Source organism: Camellia sinensis, chromosome 1, assembly GCF_055761805.1.
Source record: "Camellia sinensis isolate YWXY chromosome 1, ASM5576180v1, whole genome shotgun sequence".
NCBI classification, from domain to species: Eukaryota; Viridiplantae; Streptophyta; class Magnoliopsida; order Ericales; family Theaceae; genus Camellia; species Camellia sinensis.
In genome coordinates, this window is record NC_138961.1 from 42218903 (window position 1) to 42231094 (window position 12192).

The 12192-nt window shown below is 38.3% G+C and overlaps 1 protein-coding gene and 1 long non-coding RNA gene across 3 annotated transcripts; one reads left to right on the top strand and one right to left on the bottom strand.

Moving 5' to 3' along the window:
• The first annotated feature begins 624 nt into the window (after positions 1–624).
• On the top strand, positions 625–4162 carry LOC145793611 (uncharacterized). Of its 2 annotated transcripts, XR_014333899.1 has the most exons (4): positions 625–3214; positions 3328–3382; positions 3771–3945; positions 4045–4162. It is a non-coding gene; the product is annotated as an uncharacterized LOC145793611 (long non-coding RNA). The 2 variants fall into 2 exon arrangements; XR_014333898.1 differs by lacking the exon at positions 4045–4162 and having other exon boundaries at positions 626–3214; positions 3771–4017.
• A 1076-nt stretch (positions 4163–5238) lies between these two features.
• On the bottom strand, positions 5239–8909 carry LOC114285049 (uncharacterized). The gene is given in 2 exon segments (XM_028228043.2): positions 5239–5722; positions 5914–8909. Coding segments are annotated over 2 exon segments (3093 nt in total). The 5' UTR covers positions 8636–8909; the 3' UTR covers positions 5239–5351.
• Positions 8910–12192: the final 3283 nt, after the last annotated feature.

Genomic DNA, 12192 nt, shown 5'->3' on the forward strand with positions numbered 1-12192 from the left:
AGTTGCAAAGTAAAGCTTTGCATGGCACCCCAGTGAGGGGGTGCCGGGCACTCCAGGCAAGGGGGTGCAAGCATCTCAGTGAAGAGATGCAGACTTTGTTGAATTTGGGCGTGACAAGATTAGCAGCGGTGTGTGCAGTGGATCACCTCACATGGGTTGAGGGGGTGATTTGTTGAATTCACCCCATGTGAAGGGGAAATTGTCTTGTGAACACACCTTGGTTGGTCAACAAGGAAGTAGGCTACCAACCATGTCAAAGAAGGAGGCTGCCGAAGTCAAGCATGGAGGCTACCCAATGGCACTCCCACCTACTCCAAGGTGTATAAAATGGAATGGTGATGGTGAGTTGTAGACAGGGCAAATGGCAAAACACATTGCTGAGAGAAAGGCACAAAACAGAGAGAGCTAGTGAGAGCTATTTTTCTGTTTGTCAGAGAGTGTGAGTGAGTGTGTTATATAGAGAGACAGTGAGTTGAGAGTGTGTAATCTCCTCCATTTGTTGATATATAACAACATCGCTCCCGTGGACGTAGGCCGGTTTGCCGAACCACGTTAAAACTCTTGTGTTTTTGCTTGTGAGTGTCCCCTGGTGTGCCCACGATCCGCAACACCTCCATAGTCAAAAAGATATTTTGTTTGCATCCATAAAGGAGTATCCCATGCAACCACCTTGAAAATTTGCCCTCCTATCACATTCTTGTCTCCCACCTTGTCTCCCACCTTCTTTTTGACCTTTACTCTCCCTCATTGCCTATATAGAATGATCATATTGTAAGAGAGGAGGAGGACCACGAAATTGAAGAGAAAGAAGTGAGAAAAGAGTGAAAAAAGAGAGAAAATTTGAGTTTTTGAGCCAAAAATATTCCTATCTTCCATATACACCCCATACCTTCCATAGCTACTGAAATTCTTCATTTCCATACACCAAAACCACTCCAAAAATTCTGATATAGCCAAAGATCAATCGCCTCGATCATAAGGAAGAATGTTTAGTGATTGAAAGTGAGAAAACTAGAGAGTTAGCCACTTTCCATACCACAAACTCCATAAACTCCATAATTTTGAATTGAGGATTTGAGAACACACTTCCTACACTTGAGGGTGATCAAGAGGAAGTTTGGAAATCAAGAAGTTCAATCTTTCTTTGGAAGGTGAATTTTTAATCTTTCATTTTCTTATATTTTATATCTTATATTTATATTCTTGCTTCTTATTTCATTGTGTTTTGTTATAATCCAAGTGGTTTGTTTATCTCATATCTATTTTCTTACTTTATATTTCATAGTGTGTTGTTATAATCCTAGTGGTTTGTTTAGCTCATAATTATTTATTTATTTATTTTTATTCGCATACTTTAGTCTCATATTAGTTTTGTTGTAATTTTGCATGTTCTATCTTATATTTGTTTTATTGTTTTAGGTTTATGTTGTGAGTTTGCACTTTTCTTTATTTTATTTTATATTTATTTTCGATTTTTTTAATCTAACCGGTAGTGGTTAGTTAAGCCACCTACATATTTTCTGTTTGTTCCTTTTCTTGGTTTCGCAACAAGACAGGTTTTGCTTGGCCTAGTTCGCCGGCCGGCCTATTTGGCCGGTCGGTTAGCTTCTTCCGAACAAGATGGCGTAATCTCCCAATATTGACCAATTTTCGCCGGTGGTTCTAAAGAACATGAAGCTTTTATTTTATTTATTTATTTTATTTTGAGTGTATTGTGAGGTTTTTATTTTGTTGTAATATTCTCCTCCTCCCTCTCTAATTTGGTTTGTAATTATTCTTTAAAATATTGTAATAATTCCCCGCCCCGCTTCTTTCTATCCCGTTCTTTTACTTGCTTTCTTTATTTGTACATAAACATCATATTTATTTTTCATCATAGTTATGCTTCGCATCCATGTTTCATGCATCTTGATTCGGCTAAGTTTGCATTTGTGAATTTAATCAATTCCTATGTGATTATGTGCGCTACCTCATGTTCTTGAGATGATTCACATATCATATTTTAGAAGCCGAATCTTTAGTTGCATCTCATGAGTGAATTGCATTAGGGTTTTGTATATAAGATCATGCATATTTTACTAACTTTGTTTTGCAGCTTGTTCGTGGGACATCAAACATGTGAGTTTTTATGCTTTAGCATCCCGTGTGTGTGTGTTTTTCTTACTATGTCTAGCATTCTACCATGAGGCTAGTTGCTTATGTGATATAACTCTATGAATGCCAGTGGATGGAGGTTGTGTTGCTTAATTTGGAATGATGTTGATTTTTCATGCTTGTAAACTCAATTTATTTGGGTTGTACATCGTCAAAACTCTTTCAAAATGCATGATATCAAATTGTTCCAAAATGAATGGCATAGTCTATACTTGTATGCTTCACATAGTAAATTTTAGGATTTATTAACTAATCAGAACATGAACATATAAATAAAATAAAATTCATATCATGGTTAGTAAAGGCCGATCTTTGATCGGGTGGGCGGGGGTGCTCATTATTGACCTTCCCCTCTCATACCTAAGGTTCCGAGCCAAGCATCCTTGGTTACGACGAACAGTGGCCTTGGCACGAGTCATGGGTTTCCTAATTTTCCCAAAATAAATATTAGGTGGCGACTCTGAGATCTGATGACGCAGTCCATTTTTGACAAAATTGCAATAAAATGAATTTTCAATAAAAGTTGCCAAATCCGGACTCTCATCTAGGTTTCACACTGCACTCATGAGAATAGATCAAAGAGATCTTGGGGGTCCGAACTGTTTAACGCGCGCGGGTACCCCCCGGGCATGTTACACAGAGTATGGTCTTAGAAGTGAGATGTCAACTTATGGAGATGTCTACAGTTATGGGATCCTATTATTGGAGATAGTAACAGGGAAGAGACCCACTGATAGCATGTTTGAGGAAGGCCTTAATCTTCATAGCTTTGCTAGGATGGCCTTGCCTGACCATGTGATGGAGATTGCAGACCCGGTACTCCAAGAGAATGACAAAGAAGAGGAAGGAGCAACAGCAGCAGATACTGCTGTTGCTGCCAGTACTTGGGAATCAATTCAAGTGAACAATGGTGACAGAATGGTGAATGTCTAATTTCCATGCTCCATACTGGAGTGGCATGCTCTAAAGAGTTTCCACAAGGTCGAATGAGCATTAGTAATATCCTCCATGAACTTCATTTGGTCAAGAACAAACTCCTTCAAGATGAACTTTAAACAAGGTACGAAATTGAAAAGGTCTTGCTCAATATTTTTAACTTCTTTCTTCTGTAGAATTACGCCTATAGTTCTATCGCATTGGCTTTGATCTTCCATGATTTGTCCTTGTTAACAGGAAGCCGCAAAGATAATTGGACAATGGTGGGAGCAAGCACGGCATGTTTTCTATTGTGAGATTTCAAATTAGTTTGTCCTTTCCCAGTCACATAGAATTCATGACTATTGACGAAAATAGTATGACAATGACAGTTTTCAAAATCTAATCCATTTTGATTGACTTTTTGCTTTAAGTTAATAAAATCAACACTTGTCATGTCATTTTGTAGTAAATTGATTACATTTTTTTTCATTGTATAGTGTTACTCTAAAAATATTGGCTACCATGCCCTTTTTTGGGTATTCTAAGAGATTCAATTTGATTAATGGTGATTTAAATAATTAATAATGCTTTTAGGTGTTTGAACTGCATGAATTATGTTAACCGCCAAACCAATCTAGAATGAGTTTATATTTATGCCCTTAACATCTCATTTTTGCTCTTTGGTAACTAAATTTCAGGACAATATGAAGCTTTATGCTTGTCAAAGCTGTGTGAAATGGTAAACACTTGGTCAAAAAGGAAGAGGATTATGCCTGTACTTTTAACTTCAAACTGGGAACCTATATGTCACAAAGTGTATACATAATTTGATTATCAGATTATTTCCAATTTAGTCCATGTGAGAATGATAATGTAATATACTTGTGTGATTCAAGTTTATTTACCTTTTAATTGTTAGCCAATAATATGAGTTTGTTTGTTTCACAATGTGTATATATAATGTAAATGCAGGTGTATTCAAACTGGTGTCAAGGAGTCAGGGCCGGCCTTGAGTTTTAAGGGGTCCTAGGCAAACTGTTGAGAGAGGCCCTTCTATTTGTTTCTTGCTTTCAATAAATTTAGCAAGCACTCTCGATTGAGATTGAATAATTTTTTTTACTTTTTGCTTCTTTTTTCTTTTTTCCAATCCGAAAATATACTGCCTAAGAGGAATAGCTATATAATAAAAAAAATCCACACAAATTCACAATGACTAATATCTGCAAATAATATGTTTTCATAAATTTGAGCAGAACAAATATTAGAGATTTCCATTGAAGCACCAAACCAATGGAAAAATAGCAATAAGTATAGAATTAAAATTGATTTATTGTATACCCATATAAGCTCATGGACAAAAACAACACTAATTAGGGCGACAACCATAATTGGGGCTAATTGAGGGCAACAACTACAACAGTGAAAAGCCATTATTAACAGTGCTAAGTAACTTAAACAATTATAGCCCTAACTGATAATTAGGGCCAAACAATTATATCCTGCAATAAATTAAGGATCACAAATTATGGCAAAGCAATTAGAGAAAACAACTGTAGTCTTTCATTATTAGAATTTGATAAACAAACAAAGAGAATGAAGACAAAGAACTCACAGATTGATTTCGCCGGACCAATACATGGTTAGGGATTTGTGTTGATGGGTAAATCAAAATAGAATTGTAGTTTTAGATAAAAAGGGTAATTTATAGAATTGATCCCTCTATTTTGAGCGAAATTTTATTTTGGTCCTACTAATTTTAATTTAAATAATTTGATCTCTATACTTTGAATTTTGTTATAATGTAATCCCTCCATCATGTATTATTAGCATTTTGAACCGGGAAAAAAAATCACGTGCAAAGAACGTATGTAAATTTTGAATTTGTGATGTACATTTAAATTTGATGTAATGAGAATCACACCCAAAATAAATCCGATCACCACATTTCAAATTCTAACACTTTCTTTGAATAAGTAACATTCCTTTTCACTGTGTTTGGTTGAGGGATTTGGGGAGGGATTTGGAAAGGGAAATGGAAAAAGTGTGTGAAACTAGGTGAAATGTAGGTGTATTTTATTTACATTTCACCTAACTTTTCCCTTTCCCTTTCCAAATCTCTCCTCAAATCCTCCAACCAAACACAGCGTAAATGTACCAAACGTAGAGTTGGCTCAACCAATGTGGAAGTAAGGCTGTTATTAAACATGTAATCTCTTCCAGAAAGGAGATTATTAAGACAAAAGCATGACATTCCAATTGATTCCCTCATAAATTCATCTCTAGGCAGAACCTAGAAGAGTGTCTTTGATGGAATGCAATTTAGCTGCAACATCATTAATGTTTGTTCTTTCTCTAGGCAGTTCTGAAGAACAATTGACTCCAATTTCAAGTATCAAACTCAACCACTCCTCAGTCTTTTCACTCATTATGAAGCTCTCTTCTTCTTCTTCTTCTCCTTCGGTCTGAAAAAGTATTGGGTCTAAAATCTCCAATACACTGCCAGGCAAACCCTCTTTCACAAAGCTGTGGAGGCTTAAACCATCTTTAAACATTTCATCGGTGGGTCTCTTCCTAGTAAACATTTCTAACAAGAGGATGCCAAAACTGTAGATATCACCGTATGCCGAGACCTCACTTCCCATACCATATTCTGCAAGCAAAATGCATTTGTAAGGGGAAAAAAAAATATTGGATATAAAAGACAGAAATGTTCCATAAAAAGCCAGAGAACTGTGCACAAAAAAAATAATAATAATAATGTGTGGCCCAAATCACCCTGTGCAATTTTCTATACACCTTTTGGTGCATGAAACAATTATGAATGAATGAAATCATATTCACCTGGAGCAGTATAACCTATTGTTCCCCTTACGCCAACAGAGCTTGTTTCATTTGCAGACAAGTCATGGGTGGCATGGTCTGCAAGGAATTTTGCTAACCCAATATCACCAACATGCCCTGTCATATCTTTGTCCAGAAGAATGTTACTTGGCTTAAGATCACAGTGGACTATTGGGGTTTGGCCCTGGTTGTGAAGATAATTCAGGGCACAAGCAACATCAATGATAATATTTAGTCTCTGAAGAAGGTTTAGCTTCTTAAACTCTTCATTTGACAAATCTTCATTGCAATTTGGATGTAACCACTATTCAAGGCTCCCATTGACCATGAACTCATAAACCAGGGCCTTGAAGTCATGACCCTGATAATTGATCGTCGAACATGCCGTTAGCACCTTGACAAGATTCTGATGTCTAATGTTTCTTAATGCCTCACATTCAGATACAAAACTCTTCGAAGCTCCATGTCGTAAAAGGTTAATTACCTTCACAGCGACAATTCTTCCATCAATAACTCCTCTGTACACAGATCCAAAACTACCAACACCAATTAAATTGAATGATGAGAAGCCATCAGTGGCTTTAACAAGAGTTTGGTAAGACACCCTCAGGAGTAAATTTTTTGATGAATCTGAAGGAGTATCTTTTCTTCTCTTTCTAAACGAACAAAGATATAGAACACACCCCACGAGAGCTAGTCCTACAAAACCAAAGGGTATAGAGAGTGCTAAAGCTAAGACACTATTTGATCTCCTCTTTTCATCCACTTTCAAGTTGCATTTAGGTAGCTTCAATTCAGCTACACCCCCACAGAGCTTACTGTTTCCCACCACTGATATTGCACTTGCATTACTGAATACACCTTGTGTTGGTACTACACCTTCAAAATTATTAAAAGACAAATTCAAATTTTGCAACAAGGTGGAGCTCTCCAAGTACATAGGAATTTCACCAGACAAGTTATTGCTTGCGAGACCCAACTCTACAAGGCCTCTCAAGGAACTCAAAGAAGAAGGAATGGTTCCGTTGAAAAAGTTGTTCCCCAAATGCAGTGTTTCCAGGCTTGTGCAGCTGCCTAGAGTGCTCGGAATTTCACCGGATAACAAGTTGTACGAGACATCCAAGTAACCAAGGTTGATCAAATTTGCAACTTCCGTGGGAAGAAAACCACTCAATTGGTTTTGGGATAGGTCTAGCGATATAGATAAGGATGAGATAGAAACAACTTCTTTTGGTATGGCACCAGTAAGATTGTTTTGAGAAAGAAGCAACATTTGCAATTTACTACAATTCCCTAGGCTCGGAGGAATGCTTCCATGAAAATTATTGACTCCTAAAAAAAGTTTACTTAACAAACTTAGATTTCTTAGGGAGGATGGAATGTTACCAGACAATGAATTGTAACCGAGCTTCAATTCATGTAAATTTTGAAGCTTTCCAATCCCACTTGGAATGCTACCGGTGAGTTGGTTAAACTGCATGTCCAAACTCTGCAAGCCAGCAAGATTTACAATTCCGGTTGGAATGCTTCCAAATATCTGATTGTTGTCTAGATACAAAACTTGAAGATTACTCGAGAGATTACTGATGGACTCTGGCAACTTGCAGCCAAAATAGTTCATGTTCACGCCCAGAAACTGTAAATTGGTGGCATTGATCAAAGAAGAGATAAAGTTCAAGTCTTCAGCTTCCCCAGATCCAAGTTGATTGTCTGTAAGGATTAGCCAACTGAGCTTTTGGAGCCCCGCTAAATTAGGAACCTTTCCAGTAAAGTTGTTTTCAACCATTTCTAGGCGGTGGAGTTTAGATGCATTCGATATTGAAACCGGAATTGATCCTGTAAAATGGTTAATACCAATGTTGAAGTGTTCAAGATTGGGAGGAGTGATGCCCAAGTCCCAGGGAAGACTTCCCTGAATTTGGTTCATAATGACATCAATCATTATGAGAGAAGAGTGGTTGAAGAGCGAAGGAGGGATGGTGCCAGACAAGTTGTTTGCGCCGAGTGCAAGCAGCTAAAGATTCTTCAATCGACTGAAACCATCAGGAATGTTGCCATCAAAGTGGTTGTAGGATAAAGACAATCCGCGAAGAGATGACAAATTCGCAAAAGGAGAGATACTCCCTGTAAGATTGTTCTTGTGTATTTTTACTATCACGAGCTTTGACAAGGATCCGAGCTCCACAGGAACTTCTCCTACCAGCCCATTGTCAGAAACATTGAGGAAAATAAGGTTAGCGCAACGAGATATATTTACAGGAATTCGGCCACCAATTGAGTTGTTGTTCAGTTGCAAAATCTGCAGCCTTGACAAACGCCCAATTTCCGGGGGAATTTCATTGCCAAAGCTATTGTTCTGAAGCAGTAATTCCCTCAGAAAGCTTAAATTCCCAAGGTGTGGTGATATCGATCCCACCAGTTACCGGGACTGTAAGTCCAAGGCGGTGACCCTCTGTTGCCTGCGGCCACACATAACGCCTTGCCATTGGCAGAAGTGGATAGAGTCATTCCAGGAGCTCAAAACATGCTGTGGATCCTCAACTATTTTGGCCTTAATTGCTAGCAATGAAAGTTGGTCCGACTCGTTCCCCATTAGCCAGGAGCTGGATGTGGTAGCAGTAAAGCCGGAGTTGAGAATGCTCAAACAACATAAGAGTACTAGATGAATATGCAAATTGTGTACTAGCCATGACATGCTCAAGCTTAAGCTTGGAAGCCTCATTGAGCAAAGAAATGTATGGCTGTGTTTTGGTGAAATTTTTTTTTTTTTTTTTGCCAAGTATATTGCATGGCCGGCTCATGAGCATGCCGGCAAAATGGTCAGTTTGACCCGGTAGATTTGGAACAGGCTTTTTAATTTTTTTTGACTTTTGTGAGAAAAAAAAAAATAATTATGGATTAGATGTGATATTTTGTCTTATTTGACTAAAATAGTCTATTTTGTCTTGTATAGTTATTTTAGTCCAAATTACCTTCCCGAACGAGCTAAATGTTTTTAGACTTTGAATTTTTCTTCTTCTAAGTTTTAAGCCAAAGACTGAGAAGTCTTGTGGCCCTGTGAATGTGACGCCCTAGTCTTCAATAATTTTCCTCGAAGGAGCTCCAATTAAAGCGCTCTGAAGCCTAAGATGTAAAACACCCAGCTCAGTCGGACTGGGGCATTTTTTTTAAACTATCCTCTGTTTATTTGATTTTCACATGTTTTTGCTGTTTGGTATAACAGAAAACATTTATTGAAATTATAATGACAAACAAGAATGAAATTTTTTTAAGGAGATTTTATGTTGAAAACGAACTCAACCAAATTTCTGTGGGTGAAGTAAATGTCTAAACTGAATGGGTTTTTAATCCCTTGAATCATGGAGTGTTCTCAATCACTCATTAGTTCATTGCTTCTTCTTTTTTTTTTTCTTTTTTTAAAAAAAAAAATTACACTATTAGTCTTTATAGTTTAAATGAGATGTCACTTTAATCTCTGTAGTTTTAATTTGAACAATTTGATTCTACATTTTCAATTTGTTGCAATGCGGTCCCTCTGACACTTACCATTAGAATTTAGATCAGAAAACCAATTGTTATTACTTTCTCACTAAAAAGAAAAACAATCTTAACCAAATGAATACAAAAAATAAATTCTAGTTTCACTTTTTTCTTTTTCTTTTTTTGACATCAGATTCTATTACTTTCACTTTCCACCATATTTTTCACTCCACGTACTTATGCTTTGCATCAATAAAACTATTTGTTTTTTTGACTAATTTTATTTTATTTTTTCCTAGTCAAACAGATCTTTAAATTGAAAAGGCAAGGAACAATAGGGAAAATGAAAACCCTCTAAGATAATGCTTCATATGCGTAGAGATCAATATGGGTTCAATTTTAATTTTTCATGTTGAAAAATTATTGGGGAAATTACAAAAAAGAAAAGAAAAAACTCGAAGGTTTAATCCTTATAACAATATAAATATTGAATTTTTAATTTTTTTAATTTAAACTCTACATTTTTTTATTTGTTTTCAACCTTAATAATTTGGCTATTTTCATTAAAAAAAAATCGATAAAAAATAATTATTTTAGTCATTAAACTCAATAAAAAAATAAAATTTTAGACATTTTATGTATTTCTACATTGAATTTAATAACTAAAATATTATTTTTTCGTCGGTTTTACTTAACAAAAATAAGAGATTGGTTTAATTGATCAAATTAAAAATTATAGATTTATTTTGTTAAAACATTCTGTTAGTATATTGTATATTCATATTGTATATTAGTAGTGTTAGTCATCATTGTAGTCCATTATTATGTTTATGCTTTCATAATTGTTGTTCCCCCTCTCTCTCTTTATGCTTTCGGTGCAACGGCACCCAATGTCCCTCTTCCTCTCTATAAAAGAGAGGTGTAAATCTCCTTGTAATTACACAGATATATAACAACTGAACAATTCAGTCTTTCTCTCTCTATTCTCTATCACTCTCTCAAATTATTGTTTCATGGTATCAGAGCCCAGTGTTGCATTTCTGGCAATTTTCAATTTTGGTGTTTAGTCCCGTACACAGTGGCATACATCAAACCGCTCGGAATTTCCTCACGATTCCAACGGCACCAAGCCCGTCCTCAGAACACGCTCCACGCGCCCTCACGCGCCACCTTTGTCTTCGGCGCGTCACCACCTCCGTCACCACTCTCACACGCGCCCGCACGCGCCATCTGTTGCACCTTGCTTCCGCCACGCGCCTCCACGCGCCCACACAACCGCGGCTGACGTCAGCCCTACCACTCCCGTACGCCGCGCCTGCTACTGTGCGCCTTTCGTGCGCCGCTTCACTAAAGTGCACCCGCGTGCGCCAAAACGGCTACCGTGCGCCGCGCCTGCGCCTGTCCGCTATCGTGCGCTGCCGCTTCCTGCTAACGTGCTCCTTCTTGCAGCCTGCTAACGTGCGCCGCTGACATCATTGCTGACATCATCTCTGTCCAGCATACCTTTCCTGGCTATTTTCGACCTTCCGGACTCACTGGTACACTCTGTTTTACCTAATTTTGCTCCTACAGGTCTATTCCTCTTGCTTTAAATCCTACTCAACTCGTATTATGGATCGTCCTGATGCCTCCCATCCCATTTCCGTTATTTTGAATGGTTCCAACTATGTTCTGTGGGCCCAAGCCATGTCTTCCTTCCTCAAAGGCAAGAAGCTCTGGCGAATTGTCACCGGGGATGTGACTAAACCAGTTAAAGACAGTGTCACTACTGAAACTACTGCTCATACTGCTACATATGAAGACCAACTTGAGGAATGGGACAGTAAAAATTACCAAATCATTACCTGGTTTCGTAATACATCTATTACCTCTATCAGTCTTCAGTTTGGTCGCTTTCAGCTTGACTCTGTAAATACTCCTGCAAAAGACATATGGAATTTTTTGAAAGAACGATACCAGACTACTGGTCTTGCCCATCAATATCAACTTCAGAACCAACTTCATCGCATGCGCCAAGAATCCACTCAGTCCATTAATGACTTCCTTTCTCAAATGTACTCTGTTTGGGATCAGCTTGCTCTTTCGGAACCAACTTGGCATAACCACGAAGATGCTGTTTTATTTACTATCTATCGCAACCAGCAAAGATTGGTGCACTTTCTCATGGCTCTTACTTCCTCCTTTGAGCCCGTACGTGCCTCTCTGCTTCATCGTCATCCATTGCCCACTCTTGAACAAGCAATTTCTGAGTTGCTCTCAGAGGAGACTCGTCTTGGTACACTTCAAACTCATCATGTGGACTCTGTTCTTGCCACTCCTCCGTCCCGGCCATCATTTACCCAGCGGCCCACTGCTTGCCTCTATTGTCAGAATCGGGGCCTTTCTTCAACCCATCTCCTGGTCAACTGCCCCGTCAGATCCTGCCGCTACTGCAACAAACTTGGTCCTGGTCATCTACAACAGGATTGTTATCGCAATCCTTCCCGATCATCCTCCAACAGCCACTCCTCTCGCGGTGGCTCTTCTCGGGGAAACTTTCATCGTTCCGGGAATCAGTCTCATCACACTGCTGCTGCTGCTTCCGGGAATCAGTCTCATCACACTGATGCTTCTGCCTCTGCGGAGTTCTCTGAGTCACCTGCTCCGTCTACATCTCGCTTTTCTCCGACAGATGTAGAGGCCATGCTCAAACAACTTCTCTCCTCATCTGGTACACCTCCTCCTACTGCTTTGTCTGTAATCCCAGGTAACTCTTCTTGGTATTTTGACTCTGCCTGTTGTAATCATATGACCTCCAGT